At 29.1% G+C, this 24,246-nt stretch overlaps 1 protein-coding gene across 5 annotated transcripts in view; it reads left to right on the top strand.

The window, feature by feature from the left end:
- LOC129981745 (ninjurin-2-like) overlaps positions 1-20,581 on the top strand; it is a 64,131-nt gene extending 43,550 nt beyond the window's left edge. The window contains exons 1-3 of one of the 5 annotated variants that reach the window (XM_056092726.1): positions 11,858-12,028; positions 13,868-14,077; positions 15,084-17,268. In XM_056092726.1, coding sequence (XP_055948701.1) covers positions 11,996-12,028; positions 13,868-14,077; positions 15,084-15,311 — 471 coding nt within the window. In that variant the 5' untranslated portion in view covers positions 11,858-11,995 and the 3' untranslated portion in view covers positions 15,312-17,268. Of the gene's footprint in view, positions 1-11,857; positions 12,029-13,867; positions 14,078-15,083; positions 17,270-18,588 lie in introns of those variants that run through there. The other 4 variants (XM_056092722.1, XM_056092723.1, XM_056092727.1 and 1 more) reach the window with 4 other exon arrangements.
- Positions 20,582-24,246: the final 3,665 nt, after the last annotated feature.

Genomic DNA, 24,246 nt, shown 5'->3' on the forward strand with positions numbered 1-24,246 from the left:
AAGTTAGATATTGAGTCAAAAGAAAATATATATATATACTTATCTGAAGCAAGATAAATGTTTTTCAAATGATCCAAAATGATTTGACAAAATTTCAATTGAATAAAATATTTTATCTCAGTTCCCAATCCTTTTTGGAATTTGGCCTTTCTTCTCTTTTAGCAAAGTTTACTAGGAAGTAAGAAATTTTTCTTTTTCTTTCAGAAAGAATTTTGTTTGTTTTGATTACTATGCAGTTTGATTTTGGATGCCAGTTTAATCATTAAATTGGATTTCTATTTAAAATTGTTTACCTTTTCTAACCAATTATCTTCAAAGAGGCCAATAAACAACCTTAGTTTGCTGGTGACTGATGTTAACAGGATTTTTATAATGGCAAAAGATAAACTGCAGAGTTTTCTTTCTTATGGATGGTTTAAAAAGACACAACAAATGTACCACGGATTTTTATATATACTTTCCTACATTAACTTTAGAACGGCGACAACTACAGCCATAAATTTGTTGTCTAAGTACAGTAACGTGACCATGCACTATATGATGAGATCAGAATTCGGGTTTCTATCCCGAAAATGACAAATGATAGAGGGGGGGGTCAATTACAAAATTGTAAAAGGTCTTTGATTTAGTACGAAAAGACATTTTCTTCACAATAATGTTGAAAATAAAATGTATAAACTGCAAAGTTGTTTCGTTGCAATTTCCAGCTCTCTTATACCAGAAAAGCGCAAGAAATTTGATACCTGAACAATTGATTCCAGATATACAGTGTAGCTAACAAGGAGCATTTCGAACACCAAAAATAAAAGCAACTGCTGATAGTTAATTTGTCTGGTTTATTTCTATTTTTCTGGCGTTAGAGTATTGAAAATTGCGACCTAACAAATGAGCGTTTTGTTCGTAGCATTATGACGCTGAAGCTGTCTTTATATATTAAAACGAAGATACAGTACAATTTTGTAACTAACTTTTTTCCCATGAACCTTTTTTGGAAAAGAAACACTAACTCAGTTGTTTGCCGTGAAATGCCACTGTGATAGATCTCACCATGTTGAACATGGTCACTTAGACACCAGGTTTGTGGCAATAGTTGTCGTTTTCAAGTTAATGCGGAGTAGAAGAAGTTCAGCAGATATCCTATATATCAAATGCTATCAACTCATCCCAATCATCAATCAAAGCTTGCTTTTTGTCTACTTTTATTACATAGAAAAAAAAACATTTTATTTGAAATAAAAGGGGAAATCAAATTGTTGTTATTGTAGAAGGTGGGGCATTTCTTAACATCTGAAATTTTCTGAAAGCATCATAAACTTTTCTACGCAGTGAAAATTTTCGATTTATTTAAATTTTGGCGACCGCAATTTCAATCAAAAATGTACACACCCTCAACTTTGAAAAATCAGCAAGAGTAGTCTTCCCGAAACTTTTTCGTAAACGTCCTATTCTTCCCTAGTATTGAAATCTTGTATCTTAGTTAATGACATTGATGACACATGTGTTCAGATATTCATTTTCAGAATTACGCACATGAGTTTTTTATTCTTCATAATACAACTGAGAAAACCATGTTCTAGAGAACTACGGAAAATAATTTAATAACAGGCATAATACTTTAATTACTTGATCATATATCAGATTTAATTAACTAAGCCTAATTAACTAATTTAATTTACTAACATATTGACAAACGGTTAATCTTTTTAAGAAATTTAATTAAAAATTTAATAAGAATCTACACTTTGGGGGCTAAAAATGTATCGAACTTTACCAACTTTGATCTTGTCATTACTGTGCTCACTTGCATTCACAAGGATTTACAAACAAAGGCCGGGATAGTCTGATAGGTAGGGCGTTGGGTTTGCTTCCCCTGGGTTGCGAGTTCGAGCCCAGCCGGCCGAAGACTCTCCGTGAGTGGTGGTGGCTGGTTAACTTATAAATCTGTCGTGGTCAGTCCTCCATGTCGAGAGTAATACCTCTGGCGGAACTGGATAAGGGATTATCGCTCTCGGATTCATGCCTAAATTACGATCTGTGGATGAATGAATGAAGTCCACCCTGTAAAAAGGGTTGTGACGTGTGTGTAGCTAAGTCGCACTCTTGGCCCTAGATGGCGCTATTAAAAAACAAGAGACGCACTCTTGGCTTAAAATCACTGACTTCTAAAGTTAGCGGGCTTGTCTATGACAAGTGCCATTAGAAACAACAGATATACAAACTTCCTGGGAATGGATTTCTTTTACAATTTAGGAGATATCAATAAATTTTATTTAAATATTGCATCTCAAATTTCATTCATTTAGTTTAAGGTATTTATGAATTAACGTGTTGACATACACACATATTTTTTGAAATTGTATTTGTCGGACCCAGGGATTTTGAAAGATGGAAATTCATTAAAATCTAGAATTTGAATTTTTTAACAATTACAATAGTTCCTCTTTGTATTAATAAGAGAAAATGAAAAAAATTGATGTTAGAATACGTTAATTAAAAATTATAACGTTAAAATGTTTTCGCAATTTAGTTAAATGTATTTATTTCATATTTATTCGTCAATTTTTTTTCCTTATAAACAATTTAGATAAACGTACCATTTTTCTAATGATTCCTTTTTACGGGCGAGGACTTTTCAAAACCCATTAGGGAAGTGAAACACCTGTTGACATGCTTTCCACAACACTGCCTCTTTCCCCTGACGCACTCCGAGTGACTTGTTCCTGGAAACACTAAAATATTCAGTCAGTGGAAAATGAACAATGGTTTTGTACCACGCTCACGTGCGCTGGTACATGCTAAGGGGTGAACGACATCCCAAATGCATTAAAGTGGCACCACTTCCGTAAATTCATGAATATCAACTCACAGAACTGCAGACGATTACAGTTTCTTTTGAAAAAAAAATGCTTTTTTCAGCAACTTGTATAAGGCAGTACAAGTTCAAATTCCAAGGAATACCATATGCTGACTCATATCTCTTTGTCCATTGTTTTCAGCTTATAACATATTTGTTTGAAAAGAATAAGGTATAAAATGTCTGACCTATCCATGTTGCAGATTACGTTGGTGTTCTTTAAGAGCTTATTTTCTATCTGGATAAAGACATATGATTTGAAATTTTTCCAAAATGCATTAGGAAGAATGCATTGATCTGAACATTCCTTTAAAAATAGATAAAACAGAAATGACTATCTATTTTACAGAATTCAAAACTTTTTAAAAAAAAATTACTATATGTAGTCCTCTAACAGCCATTTTATGGGATACAGTCTAAAAGATTCTTTGCTACTCGTGGATCTAATAAAGTCGAAAGCCGGCGTCCTTGCATAGGGGTAGCGCATCTTCCCCGTGATCTGGGCGTCCCGGGTTCGACTCCCGGTTCGAGCATGCTTGTTCTTTATCTGTGTTCTATCTGTGAGGTGTGCGAATGTACCCCCCTGTAAACAGGGGTTGTACAAGCGAATGTGTGGGTTGAGTTTTATCTTCATATAAGCTAGGGTCAGACTTCTGCCCTTGGGAGCTCAGCGGTCTTTACCCTCAGAAGTTACTGCACCCTCTTTCCGTGGTAACGCGGACACGACATCATCATCAATGAAATCAAAATTCTTGACATCGCTCCGTGTCATAAAAGTAATCGCTATAATCGTGTCTCTTTTTAATGCTGTATGTCGCGTAATAGATTCAAAGCGAAACCTGTACGACGCATTTGACGTGTATCACGTGAACATGGATCGATTCTTTTGTTAGCATTTAAGCAAATAAACTCTACTTAAAATAAAATTCTCATACCAAAAAAAAGGAAGACTATGCGAAACAAATAGAATTTATACGAAAACTTTTCTTCAATTAAAAAAACACACATACAAAATTTTATTCTAAATAGTTTGCAGTTTTGTTTCTGTTTATTTTTAAAAAGCTTTGATACATTTTTACTTTCTCGTATATGTAGTACAGAGAAAATATAGTTATCGTCAAAAAACTCGATATTCGAACTTCATATTTTATTTTGATGAATTTTCACTTTTAAGACCTCTATGAGTTCGAAAAACACATTTTTGGAAAATGTCTGTCTATCTGTCCGTGACAAAAAGAACTCAAAAACGCTTTGACTAGATGGCTCAAATTTGATTTGATTACAGTGATTTTTGCACATTCACCAAATTTGCAAATTTCTATCAAATTTTCAGTAAAATCTATTCTGAGGAAGTCTGTCTGTCCGGCTACACGAATATAAGTTAACACGATAATTACAAAACGAAGAGAGCTAGATAGATAAGATTCAGTACTCAGATTAACCATCTATTCTACATATACCCGTTAAATTTTGAACAAAATCCGACAAAAGGTTGATCGTTTGTCTGTCTGTACTTTCAGAAACATGTAAACACGATCATTCAAAAATGCAATGACTTAAATGTATCAAATTTGATATAGAATTTGGTGATTGCAAGTGCAATTTTGTGTCAAATTTTTGTTTTAATTGATTGAAAAAAAAACGTGTTTAAAACGCAAATTCGATTTTTGGATACTATTATCTCATGCCACGGATTAATTACCAAAAAAAAAAAAACTAGCCAAGGATGACACGATAGGTTCAGTAAAAATTGCTAAATTCATGCCAAAAGCTACTATTTCGTAACTAAAAAACGCCATTACCACGTAAGGCTTTCTCTTTCATGACAAGTTTATTACAGAGCATGCGAGAAGAGTTTAGAGTAGACAACTCCTGCTGGTTAGATACTATAATAAATAATTATTTTTTAATATCAGTTTTTATATCTATAAATAATACACTTAAAATCTTGGAGAAAACTCCAAGATTTTATGGCTCTTAAATTTAACACAAAAATTCCTCTTTTTTTTTTTTTTTTTTTTGTAGAATTTTTATTTTATAAATAATTCAAATGATTCAAAATGAAAAAAAGAATAAAAAGCTGTCAATATTTAAAGTAATTTTAAAAAATGGTTATCTGTCATATTATATGCAGTCTCAAATATATTATTAGTAATTGTAGAAAATATATCTTTTTCGAGAAATAAATTTCTTTAAGTATAACATCTTATGCCGGTTTTACACTCGGCTAGTTATAAGACGGCCAGCAGGCAGTGCATGCGTAGAAAGACTGAAAAATGCTGTTTGGTCCATGGCAAGTAATTGTCCGGACAGGACAACAACATGAAGCTTTATTATATACTAGCCGCCTTTGGCGACCAGCCGGTTCGCCAATCTTAATGTTCGTTAAAATTTTAGTAATTAAATATTTTATGCAATTCCTACTTTAATAGCTTCTTCATCAAAATATTTTAAAACTTCACATTTTGATAATCATATAATTTACTCATAATATTATAAACGCCTTCAGTCATAATGTAATATGTATCTCTCTCATTTTCTGTTAGCTCCCGTAGAATTTATACTTTAAATTAAAGTGGAAAGGATTAATCTGCAATTAATATAATAATATTTTTTACTGAAACAAAGTACTTTTTTGTAATATGATTACTGAAAACAGTCAATGAGCGTTTAAACTTTATGGGCACTAAAGAATATCTTTCTTAATTTATGTAATATTTCAAGAATTTGTCAACAAAATTTTCTCAGATTCATCATGACCAGATCGATTAATTAACAATGTTTAATTTTAAATGCACCAAACACTAAGAAAATAAAACGAATCGTTTAAAATAATCTGTGTAAAACAGGTTAAAAAAACTACTTAAAACTATAAGCATATACAAAAAATATATAACTAACATAAATACAGTTCAATAACAAAAGCATGCAACTAACCTAAAAATAAATTAAATCATCCGTTGATAATGTTTGTCATGTCAACAATCAGAAAACAATGCGCATGCGTGAATTTTCAACGCCAGTTACGGTAACGCAAATGCGTGAGTTTTTCTACGCCAGTTTGGGTAACGCTATGCAGATTAAAAAATTTTAATTTCCTTTATTCTGTTTTATTTTAATTCAAAAGTACTTCAGAATGAATCTGAAAGATCGATTCATTAACAATGTTTAATTTTAATTGCATCAAACATTAAGAAAATAAACAGAATAGTTTGAAATAATCAGCCGAAAAATCTTAAACCTAGCCTCATTACTGTTGGGAAAAGAAACTGGAGCCTTACTCATTTGGCGGTGGGGAAAATGAAAATATTCTTTTAGCTGGAAAGTTTGTTTTTAATTAATAATTAAAATTCTAATTAAAAATTCAATAAAAGGGACCTCAGGTGCACATTCCCGACCTCCAAGGTATACATGTACCAAATTTGGTAGCTATAGGTCAGATGGTCTTTTCTGTAGAGTGCCAACACACACACACACACACACATTGAGATTTATATATAAGTATAGATATATATTGTTTTCTTACTGCGCATGCGTTTGTAGAATTGGCGGTTTTTGGCTTGAAAAAATTGATCACTTATCATAGATTAATTCCGACATTTTTTCTCTTTCTTCTTTCTGATGCGAGGTTGTGAATGTGTGTTTTCATTTTATTTGCCATTTTTTTCTATAGTTTTCCAAATTTAGGTATGTTGACCTCTTTTTTTTAATTTTTTTTTTATTTGTGTAAATATCTATTATTTTAATACGATATGCAGTGAAAAAGAAAATTTCAGGGACACCAAAACAGCAATTTGTAGTCACGAATGGGAAGCCTGAATCTATCTTATGAAATTGTGGCAAACATAAATCACTCCCCTTCTACGCATGTGCTGCCTCCTGACCGTCTTGGCCAAGTATAAACCTGATGTTAACTTGCATAATATTTTCTGCGATGAGTATTTTTGATAAGATATGGATACAGGTAATTCATGAAATTTCACATAAAAAGATTTATTTAATTCTACACATTTCCTCCGATTTATTCATCTTTTGATGGGAAGCGTGACCCACTGCCACACTCTATGGCCGTTGTCTTTCCGGCATTTACAAATTCGCTCGCATAAATTCTGTGATTTATTTATTCAGCTTGAAATTTGGAATAAAAAAATGAAAAACACTTATTGTAGTTTATAGAAATTCGAATTCATCCGTCTCGAGTGCGCAGGAAGGAAGCTCATAGGATTTCTTTTAAATTTTAGGACTATAGTGCTTGCTTGTGTGCAGCAATTTGTGATCTCCATTATTAATAAAGGGGAATTATATCTATGTATTGGCGCTCTATTAGTTTATCATTAGGACTAGAGTTACTTAATTTGGCAAAGATGTATTTTGGAAGATCAAAATGTGCATTTCAGGACAATTTTTACAAAATTTGATTAGAATATCAATTAAGCATAAAAATTAAGTGAAATTTTGATGCTTTTCCGATATAATTGTCTAAAATATTATACCACTAAAATATCAGGCGCAGTTATCAAATGTACATTATATGATACTTAATTTAGTACAGATGTATTTTGGAAGATCAAAGTGTGCATTTCAGAGCAATTTTTACAAAATTTGATTAGAATATTAACTAAGCATACAATTAAGCGAAATTTTGATGCTTTTCCGATATAATTGTCTAAAATATTATACCACTAAAATATCAGACGCAGTTATCAAATGTACATTATATGATACTTAATTTAGTACAGATGTATTTTGGAAGATCAAAATGTGCATTTCAGGACAATTTTTACAAAATTTGATTAGAATATCAATTAAGCATAAAAATTAAGTGAAATTTTGATGCTTTTCCGATATAATTGTCTAAAATATTATACCACTAAAATATCAGGTGCAGTTATCAAATGTACATTATATGATACTTAATTTAGTTCAGATGTATTTTGGAAGATCAAAGTGTGCATTTCAGAGCAATTTTTAAAAAATTTGATTAGAATATCAATTAAGCATAAAAATTAAGCGAAATTTTGATGCTTTTCTGATATAATTTTCGAAAATATTATACCACTAAAATATCAGACGCAGTTATCAAATGTACATTATATGATACTTAATTTAGTACAGATGTATTTTGGAAGATCAAAGTGTGCATTTCAGAGCAATTTTTACAAAATTTGATTAGAATATTAACTAAGCATACAATTAAGCGAAATTTTGATGCTTTTCCGATATAATTGTCTAAAATATAATACCACTAAAATATCAGACGCAGTTATCAAATGTACATTATATGATACTTAATTTAGTACAGATGTATTTTGGAAGATCAAAATGTGCATTTCAGGACAATTTTTACAAAATTTGATTAGAATATCAATTAAGCATAAAAATTAAGTGAAATTTTGATGCTTTTCCGATATAATTGTCTAAAATATTATACCACTAAAATATCAGGTGCAGTTATCAAATGTACATTATATGATACTTAATTTAGTTCAGATGTATTTTGGAAGATCAAAGTGTGCATTTCAGAGCAATTTTTAAAAAATTTGATTAGAATATCAATTAAGCATAAAAATTAAGCGAAATTTTGATGCTTTTCTGATATAATTTTCGAAAATATTATACCACTAAAATATCAGGCGCCGTTTTCAAATTGTACATTATATGATACTTAATTTGGTACAGATGTATTTTGGAAAATCGAAGTGTGCATTTCAGGACTTTTTTTTAAGAATTCCATTAGAATTTTAATTAATTAAAAATTAAGCGAAATTTTGATTTATTTCCGATTGAATTGTTGAAAATATTACACGACTAAAAGGTTAGACACCGTTATAAAATTTACATTATATATGAAAGCTTCATAATGAGTTATTCTCTATTTGTTATTCTTTAATTGCAATTGAAATTAAAATAAAGCTCTTAAAATTTCCTCTAATGCAAATATTGAGAATTCCAATACATGGGAATTTTTCCTTAAAAATCAGCAAGATTTATATTAATAATAGCCGCCTTTGGCGACCAGCCGGTTCGCCAATATTAATGCACGTTAAAATTTTAATAATTAAATATTTTATGGAACTCCTATTTTAATTGCTTCTTCATAAAAATATTTTAAAACTTCAAATTTTAATAGTCATATAATTCACTCATAATATTATAAAAGCCTTCAGCCATAACGTAATATGTATCTCTCCAATTTTCTATTAGCTCCCGTAGAATTAATGCTTTAAATTAAAGTGGAAATGATTAAACTGCAATATATACATATATATATATATATATATATATATATATATATATATATATATATATATATATATATATATATATATATATATATATATATATATATATATATACTGAAACGAAGCATTTTTTTAAATATGAATACTGAATATAGAGTCGCTGAGTATTTAAACCTTATGGGCACTAAAGAATATTTTTCTTAATTTACATAATATCTCAAGAAGTTTTCAACAAAATTTTCTCGATTCATCATGAACAGATCGATTCATTAACAATGTTTAGTTTTAAACGCATCAAACACTAAAAAAATAAACAGAATAGTTTGAAATAATCTGTCGAAAACATATTAAGCCTTCAAAACTAAGTCCGTATCAGTTGTCAACAATCAGAACACAATGCGCATGCGTGAATTTTCAATTATGGTAACGCAAATGCGTGAATTTTCAACGCCAGGTGAGGTAACGCTATGCAGATTAGAAATTTTTAATTTCCTTTATTCTGTTTTATTTTAATTCAAAAGTACTTCAGAATGAATCTGAAAGATCGATTAATTAACAATGTTTAATTTTAAATGCATCAAACCTTAAGAAAATAAACAGAATCCTTTGAAATAATCTGCCGAAAATTTCTTAAGCCTATCCTCTTTAGATTGCGGAAAAAAACTGAAGCCTTACTCATTTGGCGGTGGGGAAATAAAAAGATTTTTTTGGCGGGAAAGTTAGTTTTAATTAATAATTAAAATTCTAATTCAAAATTAAAAAAGGGACCCCAGGTGCACATTCTCAACCTCCAAGGTATGCATGTGCCAAATTTGGTAGCTGTAGGTCGAATGGTCTGGCCTGTAGAGTGCCAACACACAAACACACACATTGAGCTTTATATAAGTATAGATAGATTATCCAATAATATTATACTAGAGATATTATCATTATCTCATATATTATTATAATTGTATTATATCCAATAGTATTATCATCATAGCATAATATTTTCCTAGTATGAAAAATAATTTTACATATTTTATTATGTAAGAAGTTTGATGTATTTATTTTAGTGGAATCTATCTCCATTTAATTTCAAACGTATGTACTTCTATATTACATTTTACCTACATTAGATTATTTTCCTTAATTAAATTGTATTTAATTATAATTTTATATTTATTATTATCATTAATCGTGTGATATTATTTTATCTATTTGCATGCGATTATCATGAAAAATTTTTAATTCAAATTTTTAACACTTTAGAGTATCTTGTCTGTCTTTGTTCAGGTATGAAATTTAATCATACTTTTTGTAAATGTTAATATCTATATGTAAGTTTAATTAATTGAATTTTTATAATATTTATTTGAAGCAAAATAAATGAAATTTATCATTTAGAATCCTTACTCTTACGGTATTAGTATTTTCGCGTTTTACGGAATTTATTTTCAGCACGTGCATACTTCTGAAATCTTTACCGTCTTTTACTATTTATTTAAATTTTTTGAAAAATGAAGATTTTCAAGAAACAAATTTGTAATTTTCTTAAAAGCTTTTTTCTTTATAAAATTGATTTCAAATAGTAATGAAGAGTTATAATTAACAGTTTAATCCTTTAGGCTATAATTATAACAATATTTAATTGTCCTTTCACAAATTTAATAACTAAAAAATAGCGCAGTGGGGACATGGTCATTTTTATCAAAACTCAGCATAATTGTGTAACAAAAGTAATTGCTAAAAATAATTGCATGACAAAAATTTTAAATTATGAGTCAGTATTTTATTATTATTTGTAAAGTTAAGAACTAAATACAGGACGACAACATATTAATAGCACTTATCATTTACTAAGACTTGACAAAATTTTCCATCCACTTATTACTCTCGTGGAAATAAACCCTATCAATATTAGTATATTCGATTCAAACTATTTTAGGTTTTCCCTTCATTAAAAAAGACGCATTTAGTTAAATAGAATAGCAGAATTTCTATAAATGAGATATGCAATAATAAACAGGGCACTTCAATACAACGATGCATTTGAAGAGTAGAATTCAGAGTTTTTTTAATTCGTATCTCTATAAATGTTTATGTGTTTAAAACAAATGCCATAACAACAAAGAGCCTTTGAATTATAAGTAAACCATAAATGTAGGATATTTGCTAATATAGGGAGCTGGTGTCCCTGTTGGAAAATATTTTACCCTTTCTCAAATCATTCGATCAGATCTTTATATTTCCATATTGAATAACTTATTTTTATCTTTCTTTTTTGGAAGTTAATTCATCCATTATCTGTCCGAATTGATTCATTTGGGAAAGGTAGTAAAGTTATCTACAGGATGATAAGAGTTTCCACAGATTAATTCTTTTAGAAAAAAAAAGCCTTTATTAATAGTTAATATAACAGCTCCAACGCAATGGAAAAGATAATTGACGGTATAATGCTGTTGTGTTAGTTAGGAAAAGGTTAAACATTCATTAAATTCTAGCCTCAGCTCTTTGGGAATCAATAACTGTAGCCACACGCGACCACTTAACTACTCCCAAATCGAATTAGCCTCGATAAACTAGCGGTTTGCAGTCAGCTAATTAATAATCCTAGCTTCGCTTGTGAGTACCTTCTCAAACAAAATCATTTTTCGTTGAAAAACGACTGTTTCTTCGATCGCTGCCCTTGTATAATTCATATATGCAAATGGCCATGAAGTACTAGAAATGGTTATAGTCACGCAAAGAGGCTATAAAAATCATTACAAAGGTGGCAGACCCTTAGTAACCAAGCACATTAAGCTCATTGTACCTGGAACCAGCAGCATGGCAGCGGGGTAGCGTTCTTTTCAACATCAGACCACTTGTAAGATTGCTCAGGCTAGAGCTATTAATGAATCATCATTGATCAACCGTGATGTCTTCAGGAGATGGAATGCTGTTTTCAAAAGTGAGACGTTCATTTGTAAATTATAGATGATTGTTTTGAGCATTGTGAATGCTTAGATTTGTGTGGTGCAAAATGCTAAAGGTAGCATGCAATATTGTTAAAATACATGGTGTTAAAAATCGGTGGTAAAGTTCTTACCTTTTAATTTTTCTCTAATATAAGTTAGGGATATTGTATTGTTTTTACCTGTCTTTATTTTAAAAACTCTGTATTAATTTTTTTACTAAACTTTTTGTGTTTCTTCTCTCCTATAATCAATAAGTTTTTCAGTGGCTTTTTTTCTTCTTAAATGGATGAATTTATGTTGCTTTCATTCGATTTAATTACAGAATTCATTTCGACTCTTTTATATTCAAAACAATGTACAAATACTTTCAATTGGTAATTTATATAATTTGATCGACATTTTTTATTTTGATTCATTCATAATTTAGATTAACTGCGTAAGGTAAAATGTATATTACTTTATATTTCGCTAACTTATATGAATTTTTTCATGAAAAATGTAGTCAAAAATTAGCAAGGAGTCTTGTTTAAATTACCTTTATGATGATTTAGAAAAATTTTAAGCATTAGTTTAGCATTTAAAAGATTTTCTTTATCAGAATAATTATATTTCTTTTTTACGACTGGCTAATAAAAATAACGGCTAATAAAAATAACAAGAATAATTAACAAGAATAATAAATAATTAACATAAATCAAAGCTTCTTAAATAATTAGCGATGCTTTTTCTGTTCGAAAACATTCTCGCTGTTGTACTTCCCTCAAAAACATTTCGCTGCAACTCCAAAGTTTGAAAACAAATAAAATAAGCATTTTTGATAATTATTTAATTAAAATGGACATTAAACAAATTTCATTGCAAATCTATCTTTAGATATTTTGACGAAAAATATTTTTAAAAAATCTTATGAAAAATTTTGCGATAACAAAATCCTTCTTCCTTTTAGGGTCTTGATATATTTAAAAAATCTTTTCACAAAATAATTTCATTAATTACACCACTAAGAGTAATTAATCATCATTGATCTTAAGCATGAAATATTTAAGTTAATTTCTTTTAGATTGACTTTGTTTTGTTTTATGCCACATAAGTCATTTTTGACTACGTTATTCAAAAGGGTTAACATTTATACCTTTCCTTGCTCTAAACTCAGACAAAACTCATTATATCCTAGCAATAGATCGGCAAATCTTAGAGATAGCTTTTCAGTAATGGATGTTATTGCGAAACGTTTCATTATTACGTTTCATTATTACTTTTCGTTCGAAACGTTATTACGTTTTCATTAACAAGCTCAGATTGTACAAAGTAATAGTAAAATTTAAAAACGAACTATATAAATACACCAAGGAATGAATCATGTGTAAAACATTCAGAAAACAACTGTGCATCGTTCAAATATCTCCATTAATATTTTTGAGCAAGCGTCGTGTTCCAACTTGGCAGGAAGGATGACTTTTATAGCAAATCAGCTTAGGCAGTAAATCTTGCTGCTATACGTTGCAAGAATTATCAACATTTCAGGGTGTGATAATAATGAAATAAAAGAAAATACGATTAACAAAGAGCAGATCGGCAAATTGCAGTTATAATAACTAGATGTGAATAATATAATAAGTAGTAATACATAGATAATAAGTAGATGTATGAAAAGAATGTACTCAGTTCGCAATCTCCTTAAAATTGTATCATATATTCTTGATAGGGTTTATGTTAAGTTTAAATATACGAAGCTTGTTGTAAATTTGAGCATCCCAATATTAGGTGTGTTCATATATTATATTGTATTTATTTATAACAGTGGTTTTAACTAATATTCTATTTCATTGCAGAACGGCACAGGCGAAAACGCGGGGAAACCATCCTCCACCTCTCTAGATGCCAATGTGTACGCCACTAAGAAAACGATTGCCCAGGGGTTGCTCGATGTAGCACTCTTGACAGCCAACGCGTCACAACTCAAGTATCTTATACAAGCCGGCAAAGAACACGAATTTTACTACGTCATGATGACGCTCATCAGTCTTTCAATCATACTGCAGGTAAGAAAATTTGATTTCTATGGCACAAATACGATTTTAATAAAAAATCATTAATTAATTAATAGATATGACCAATGAAACATTAGCTTCATTTTTCATAAAATATCTTCTACGAACACAAAAAAAAATATTTCATATGCACTTATCACAGAACCATAGCTCTGATTATTACTAAAAAACGTTTAATTTTTTCTAAATCGACTCATTGGACACTGTGATTAATAGAAATACTTTCTTTAGTATCGAGTCTTTATTAACACCAAAAATACTGAATTTGTCTGAAACTGTGATTGTAAGTCTGTCCTTTCACTGATAGCGAAATGCCCTACCCTAGAAACAAATCTGTACTGTCGTTTGTCTTTAATTTTAATAATTGTGTTTTTGGGCATGCATGTAAACAATTAAGATTAGAAATGGTTCCAACTTAACTTTATTAGGATAAATTAAACAATTCATAATACTTTAACAACTTTAGAGAAGCTGTGAATAACTTCAGATGCTTAATACAATGATCTTTAATACCTTTTTCACCATTTTTCCTATAACTCACTGTGTTTGGACATTAGTATTCAACTTGTTGAAGATAATACATTTCTGATTATATGATGTGACAATTTTGAGTTATAATTTCATGTCACATTGGCTATTTAACAGCAAGCAGCTAGGCTAACGCTTTATTAAACTAGAAATGATTTAATTATAAATATTTTAATCAATAAAACTTAGCAATAAGTGCAAATTTTCAGCCATTTTATTTTTCTGTTGAGCCTGCATTGGCAACATCTCTTTCAACTTAAAATATTCGATAAATAATATTTTTTACCACTTTCCTCCAATGAGTTATGAAATCGATAAATGAATCTAATTTCTTCTGACGGTCCCTCTTCTTTAAGGAATTTTAGATCACACTAAATGGAAATAAAATAAATTCATGTTGTTCCAATTTTACTGAAAGCGCCCTTAATTGGAGGGTGTGCAATGGTATGTACGTCTCTCTCTTTCATAGATGTGCCTGGGATCTGTGCTGATCATCAAAGGACGGACGGACATTAATGACCCGAACCAACAAAAACGAGCAGAGAGACTGAACGATGCAGCCGTCTGGTTGGTCTTCACATCTACGGTTATTCACACATTTCTCTCGGTTTTTCACATCACTCCCGAAGTTCAACCTTCTTTCTATTCTGCAAATTGGACAGCTACGACCACCCCCAACCCAGATTATGAACGATAACAACAAAAATTGAAATTGGTGTAACAATCTTCCACTATGTGCGTCAAGTGAACAGTGACTATTATTCTAAAAACGAATGAATGGGTCAAATTTTGATAGATTTTTATGATATTTGAAAATTTTCGGCGACTTCAAAACCTATCGTGATCTACTGCTCTTCAACGATTTTTATAATTCAAATTCTACATGACTCCTATGGAATCCTTTCATACGAATTAGTCATTTATAGAACTTTGATACGAATAGAATGCATAGATTTTTAATGAATGACAAAATAAATTTCAAAGTATTTATGGTGACTATAGACTTGAAAAATTTTATTGATGAAATATGACCCTAGAATTCTATGAAGATTATCAATTAATGTCAAAGAAGTATTTATAGATCACGCACAAATATGTAGCGTAGATTCTAAATATTTTATTCATTTCCTTAAACGATATTTAAAAGTACTCTGTGCGTTTATTTCACAACTCATGATTTAATATGTGACTTTAATCGAATGAGACGACAAGAGATTGCCATTTGAAGATAATTTAATTCATTTATATCAATTTTAAACGTCGAGCTTGTTCTCAATATTAATTTAACACTTATATCATTCTATTTGACTTGGTATACTTGAAAATAACCGACTATAAAGGTTTGATATTGTTTTATCTTTTCAGAAATGTTGTATCTTTTTGTGTCAATTTCTAGATCATCAGATGTGTGAATATGTATTGTGTATTAATATACAGAATGTATTGTGAAATTTTATTTTTTACAACCGGGTTTCTTGAACTTTAGACTGGAAACCTAAATGATATCAATAGAATTGCCCTCTTATTAGAACTCTTATATTGAACAATATAAGGTTCGTGGCATATTTTTCAGGCATGGCATCTATAAGATTCATCAATATTTGCCAATAAAATTTTTCATAGAATCACCTTATTTTAAAATGTTCAACTTAAATCAATGAATTAATATTTTAGAATGAATTTATTTTACCCATCCTTAATTGTATTTTAATTTTATAATTACTTTTGTAATTTTTGAGAGTTAACGAAATCAGCCATTCTGTACCATAGTCAAATTAAGAAGAAAATATCTCGATTGGTGTTTCTTTGTCTAAACTATTATGCTATATCAACATGAGATCTCTTGAATTTCCGTAGAAGAATACATAACGGATGGCCCAAAGTTAGCCTGGCTCGATAAGTTGGCGAGTATAACTTAAGAATCACATGATAACAGACAAATCTATGATTGATAAGTTGGGAGAATTTGAATTTAAGTTGGCCAGGTTTGGCGGCGTTTCGATACATCATAACAACAATTCGCCGCCTATGCTGTACGAAAAAATTCGCCAATATAGGGACATATTCGCCAAGTTTAGCACCGTTGTATTTATAATAACTCTATAATTTCTGTACCACTGGTTCTCAATTTTAACTTTTTATCCTCTCTGTAAATACACTTTACTGTCTAAGGTCGAGCGTCAAACACCAATTCGCCAAAAAAAAAAAAAAAAAAAAAAAAAGAGTTGCGGGTTTAAAAAGTTTAAGAAACCCTGTTCAATATTGTGTTTTAAACTTCTCACACTTTCATCTTCTTATTTATATATATTTCTGTGTACTCTTTTATATTTATTGCATGAATTTATCTTCAATAATTTTAAATATGAATATTTTATAAATGTATAACTTCATTCTGTTCAATAAAAACTTTAATCGCTAACCAATGTTTTTATATTGTGACGGATAACAACAGTCTTTAATTTCTGTGTCTTTAGTATAGGCCTCAAAAAACGTTAAAAAATTATTTTTTAATTTTCACTAATTCGAGGTGCGGTGAAAGTAAAAACGACGATCTCAAAATATCCTTGATTCAACCGAATTTTTTTTAAAGTAATCTAGCGTCTCTGAAATAATTGTGTGAAACGTTCGATACTGATTCTTATATATTTGCAATTAAATTTATTAATTTAATTACTTCTCATACGTACTTTTGTGTTTTTCGATTATGAAAGCAAATAATTTTTAGCATGTATTTCATTTTTAAGGTCCTTTTAAAGCCTTTCTTCGTTTAAATAAATGATAAAAAAAGTGAGCTAAAACAATTTAATAGTTTAAAAATATATATTTTATAATACCTTGTTGAGAAATGTTGATATTAAAGTTTATTGATTACTTTTATTTGTAAGAAATTGGTAATTTGAATTTCTAAAAAATTATCATTTCCTTGAAATACTGTAAAAAATTACTGATATACTATATTTAATGTTATAAAAATATAATATTAAATGCTTGTTATTTTAACGATTGAAATAACATTATTTGTAATTGTTAAACTTATTTTATTGTCATTAATTTTTTTCAATTACTGACAAATTTTATTTCATTTAATTTGTAGATAACTTTCATTGAATCCTAAGTAATTTTATCTTTGTATGCTTTCACCATGAATGAAGCTTAAGACAGGTTTTATTATTATAGTACTTAAAAAAACAGTTTTGATATGAAACTTGGGAAATTGTTCCGATAAATTCTACATCAGAATATGTATTTCTTGAAATACAGTTTTGAGAAAATATTCTATTAATTTTCATAATCTAACATATGTAACTGTACGTAAAATGTTAGAGTTATTTTTAAAAAATTGAAACTAATTCAATTTCTAACAATGTATTCATTGATTGAATTTCATTATTATATTAATTTGCATATCACAATCATTTATAACAGTTAGATTTTATCAAATATCGGATATTATTTTATTTTATATAATAAATAATATACATATAATAATATCATATATATATTCTAATTAATAGCGAGAATAGTATAAATAACAACTTAAAACAATATTATAGGAGTCCATTCAAGCTCATTTTATTCATATTTAACGCTTTCGTTAAATAATGCTATTCGCATTTCAAAAGGGAAAAAGATGTGTCTTCACAGAACTCATAAGACAACGTTTAATTATATGTTATATGATATGCAAAATTAGTTTGTTCAATGATTCAATGACATCGTATGAGGAATAGAACTTATATATATTAACATTAGGATAATAAATGAACTCCATAATCATAAATACTGCTAAAATCTTTATATAAACTATAAATTTTTTATTGTAGGATATTTAATCGCTCCATTCCTGTTAAATGTAATTGTAAAATAGGGTATAATGCATTTAACAAGAAATCTGATATCAAAATAATATTTGAACTCCTTATATATTTTTTCTGGACCTCTGAATTCCTGTCACGACGTTTCTGTATTCACAGGTTTTAACAGGTTGCATGATGCTATTAATAGCCAACACGAACCTCAACGAAGTTAAAAAGCAACGCAGAGCAGACAATCTGAACAACGCCATCACCATCGGGGTGTTCTTGGTGGCCATCCTCAACATCCTCATCTCAGCCCTTGGAATCAAGAACAGTGACGACTGGCAGTCATTCCGCTTGTCCGCAGAACACCTGCTGAATGCCGCTCAACAAAGATGATTCACTCACAGAAAATGTTCTTTCCTCTCTGTTATTCTATTCGCAATGCTTAGAAAATGCTTGTTGAGAATGTTCCACATTTATTATGAAAGTTCACGAATGTTTACGAATTTGTTCGTTGATGACTAGAAACAAATGGAAGATAGCCATTTGATGTATCCATTTCTTCAACAAGTTATCTAATAAAGAATACTGGAGAATGAGATATACAATAAGGTATCTGGACATCGAGATTCATGTCACTTAATAACTCTATCCCAGCCCTTGTTATAATTTAGCAATGAATCAGAATAGCCATATGCTGGATCTAAAACTCTAAAAACATATGAGCGAAATAATTAGGAAATATGTGAGTCAAAACATACGGGGAAAGGAATTTAAGAGCAGTTTGTTACTTTACCCTCCGATAGTCGCGACCGTTGAGTAAACCCAAAATTACGACACGGTTACTAACCAAGTTTACGAAAGATTCGCCTTACCGTTAAAATGCTCACCAAAGTTCCTTTACCTTAAGTAATGGCAAAAAACGTTCCACTTGAAAAACATTCAATTATTGGTTTATACGGTTGCAATAGAAAGTTTTTTTAATTGCCGCAGTCGACAAGTCATTATTTGAAAATAATTATATTCTTATTACCGCATCGTAATGTATACCTATTAGATATTGTGCCTGATGAAGGATCAAATAGTAAATGATTTTCTATTTTATTCCAAAAATAACCTTATGTTTGTTTTTTAAGCTAAGTTCTCATTGCGTGTCATTTAAGCCTCTGACAAGCCGAGGGGCCTTGTAATGTTAAAGCCTTAGACAATTACTTTATTTTCTAAGAAAAAATTCTGCCATTGTCTAAAAATATCGAATTCATTTGATACTTTTAGGCAATGTGGATACATTTATGAAAATTTGGATAATTCGACAGAACTTCCTTATTTCGAATTTTTCCAGAATCTTGACAAATGACTTGGCTCACTTTTGAATTTGATGAATCGGCCCAAACTCTAAATTAAGTTCAGGGGACATCTCAGAAGTTAAATGTCAATATTTTTTTAAGAGCTGTTGTATTGTGATTGTAAGTTGTTTTAATAAACATTTAATCATCTGAAGACATTTAAAAATAATAGTTCGATTTGGCAATTTTCGTTCGTTTTGGTAATAGAACAATTACTGCCTTCCTGTATCTATCAATTTTTAAAGAATTTCGAATAAGAATTATTTAATAAATAATTAGCCAATTTCAGATTAATAAATAAGCAATTTTAAACTGCTTTTTAATAATCTTAATTCACTAACATAACAAATATGTCTTATTTTCTCAGTATTGAAGAATATGGTAAAGTAAAAGACAAATATTTACATATTCTCAAGCATTGCTCTGATGCTTATAAATAATCTAACATAATGCTCCGATATAGCTCCGATGTTTATAAATAATCTAACATAATGCTCCGATCTAGCTCCGATGTTTATAAATAATCTAACATAATGCTCCGATATAGCTCCGATGTTTATAAATAATACATATGTATAAATGTGAATATTCATGAACTTTCTTTATGAACGTGGTTATGTCTGTTGATTTGATAATAAATATCTGCTCATTTTTCTCTTGTTAATGCTCTCATAATATTGTATTCTTGTGCTAAATCTATAGCTATTCTATCACATCTTTACTTTTATCTTTCTATTCTGTAATAATGTGTGTATAATGTAAATTGAGGTTGTGTACTTAAACACTTCACACAAAATTTGTTTTTACTCTTGTACTCTTTTAATCAAATAAAGTTTTTTTTTAATTTCTTTATTTTTTTTTGTGTGTGTGTGTGGTTTTCAAATTCATTCGACACGAATTCTTTTTTTAACTTTCAAAAGTTACTTTACTTACAAAATTATTCAAAACCGCATGCAATGAAAATTTTCATTACTATCCTCAAGTAAACGAAAAATTTAATTCGTCAGGTCTAATAAATAAATTTATTTTAGAAACATTATAATCAAAAGGTTTTTCGTGTTTGCAAGATTACATTTTTTTTAAATTTATCATTATAAGTTGGAAGCATATTGGAAATAAATATTAATTTATCAATAATAATTTAAATATATTTCGATAATAAATTAATTTTTAATATTTAAAAATTAATTTATTTCTGTAACTTTAAAGGCCAAGTGTTGCCTTTAAGCAATTTTATGAGAATAAAATTAATACCGAACAATTATTGTTGCCAATAGATGCATTCAAATAATGCAATTAAATCAATTTGCAAAATATGCATGGCAACACGAGCGCTGGTTAAAAAATAAATAAGAAATAAATAAATTAATGTTTTTCACTTCTGATGGTCCATTTTTTTTTTTTTTTCGTTTTGTTTGTAGAATTGAAATCAAAATATTTTATTCTGCAAAGGTTGAAATAAAAGTTTCTACTTGAAGATTTAATGTATGTTTATTTAATTAAGCATTTAATGTATATTTATCAAAGCTGCTGAATGTTTTACTCATTTAAAACCCAGCTTTACAGATTGACAACAAGCTATTTCTTAGTTATAAATCATATTTATATCTATTAATTATAGTTTTTTAAAGCAAACATAAAAAAAATACATTTTAAAGCATTTTTCTTTTATGTATTAGAGAAATGAAAGTAAAAAAAAAGGCATTTCAAAATCAATTTTGTAAAAAAACAGGCATTTAAAAGATAAAGATGTGACAAATACCTTAAATTAAAAAATTTGGATAGTCATTTTTAACAATTCAAAATAATGAAAATAGCATTGTTAGAGCTTTCTTAAAATAATGATACCAAAATCAACAGCATCAACCCACGTGTGTCTTTCCTTTGAAGGATTGTTTAATACAATTAATAACTTGTTAAAGAAAGCAATTTTAGATTACAAACTTTTAAAATACATTGATCAAAAAATAGGTCCATGAGTTAACTTAAGTAATCATCAATCTAATAACAGTTTCAATACATATGTAGCTGAAGATAAAATTCATATCAAATAACTCTACTTATAAAGAAAACTGAGCATATATATTTCTTAACCAGAAGAAACTCTACCGTAAAGTGAAAGTTTCAAAGATAATTTATTCACGAATAAGACTCGTTTACCTTGACTCTTGAAAACCAGTATTCTAGACCACTAGTGTCTGTTTCACGCATTGGGTTTGCTGTATAGGAAGGCCATTGTGAACAACCAAAAGTGCTATTATTTGCAGTTGAAGGCAAGAACACTTTGTTAGCAAACGATTTTATTTATTGTAACTGTTAACTAGAAAGAAAGTCACTCAACCCAACATTTTGATTGTTTTCTTCATGTAAAAAATTTTGCAATCATTTCAATAAGCATAAGTTTTCAAAGCACTACTGAACTTAACCATTTTATTTATATTTAAAATTAATTTTAGATAGATATGGAATGAAAAGATATTAAAGCATATTTTATAGCAAGAGAATGGCATTCCATTTATCATTGCTGAAATAATATTTTTTTTCATTAAATTCCATAAATTGTTCTGAAATTAATATCTAGAATAATACCAGAGTTTCATTGCTATGGTTTTGTTACCCAAAAGCTTAACAAAACTGAAATTAAGCATTATTATTCCAAATTAGCTAGAAAATAAAGAAACCAATTCATTATATTATAGACTTAACTAAGGATATTTGCATACACATGCAAGGATATCTGCATAAATAGCTAAGGATATCTGCATACATATCTAAGGACATTGTATTCATATCAAAAGATATCAGTAGAAGTTACATACTTCTTGAAAATTAAAATAAAGATACAGCAACAATACAGTATAACATTGCAATTCATTTATAGTTTTTTTTAATTCATGGGATAAATACCTGTTAAACCACAACATCAAAATAAATAAATTAAAAAAATATTTATAATTTTAACTAATTTTTTTAAATAAGAACTGAGTTTAAAGATAATTTGACTAATAAATTAACAAATAAATAACTAATGAGTGGAAGAAAAATTTGATTTCACTGGAATAAATGAAATGTTTTGTTATTCACACACCACACAAAAGTTTTATATGATATTTCAACAAGATTATAAAATTTTGCCTGAAGAAATGTTATATGTAAATATAACATAAATATTTTCCAATTATAGAATATTTTTAATTTAATTAATATTTAGAATATAGAATAAATAATACTATTTTAATTTAATGTAGTAAGAAAGTTCCTTAGTTTTTTGTATTAATTTTCGCAAAATAACTTTTCAGTTTCAAATAAATAAATAAAGAATGGGTGGTTCATGACTGGAAATATTCTGTAAAAATATATTCACACCGTGATATGACACATTTTTAGTTTTGGAAACAAAAATCGAGAAGAAAGAATAAAAGAAAACAGAAATCATAAAGTCGAGATCGGATTTCAAAGTATTTGTAAAAAGAAGTAAAAAAGTCGATACCCGATTCCAAGAAAGATTCGTCATCTATGCGGATTTATTGTACCTTTAATCTATCGAAGTTTTCTTGCCAAAATGATATGAATATTTAAGTGAAGAAAGATGTTGCCGCAGATATAACCCTCGCCATCTAACAAAGGCTGAAATACCTGTGGCCAGTTGATAAGGGCTCGACTTGGTAATGGAGGGTTCCAAGTTCAACACCCAACTCCACAAAAGAACCACTGTATTTATAGGTTTTGTATCATTATGTTTGTTTGAATTGAAGATACCTTCGCAAGGGTCATCCTCATCATCTGAGTATGATTGAAAATCCTTCAGACATTTCGAGAATAACTTTTACATTATTTCAAAATAAGATGTTAAAATTAAATCATGGTTCTACACTGTGAAGTCTATTTGAATTAACTAATGGGATGGTAAAAAAATGAACAATAAAGATAATTACTCTTTCATCAATAAAGTAGCGGTTTAAGTCTTCCCAGTCTTTTAGATATAAAATTTTTAGTTATGAAAAATACTTTTATGCTCTTGAAAACAACATTCTCACAAAGAGAAAGCAGCTCTCTTCCAATATAATAACGAAGCCGTCGCTGTAATTTTTTTCAAAAGCTATGAAAAGAATAAACTATTAATCATATCATATTTCGGGAAACATTATCTTAATTTAGCCTTTAACCCTTTAAATATATAGCCTAACCCTTTTAATGTAACAATCTAAATGAGAAGTCTAATTTATAAACATTATATGTCCATCAAAATGAGATCTGTCCAGACTTAAAAGTAGGGCAATATTACAAATTAAGACTTTGCTTTTTATTAGAATATATATGTATAGGTACATATTTTGCTGCCGATCCCTTAACGCCCATTTGTTGCCATGACCACGGAGCCCGTCAGAACAACAAAAGTTCACGATCAATCTCAGAAATATTACTGAAGAGGTCTATTATAAACAGGCAAGTGGCGAAAAACTCCCAAATCAGTGCAAAGTCTCTC

This window comes from Argiope bruennichi, chromosome 8 (genome assembly GCF_947563725.1).
Source record: "Argiope bruennichi chromosome 8, qqArgBrue1.1, whole genome shotgun sequence".
Lineage (NCBI taxonomy): Eukaryota > Metazoa > Arthropoda > Arachnida > Araneae > Araneidae > Argiope > Argiope bruennichi.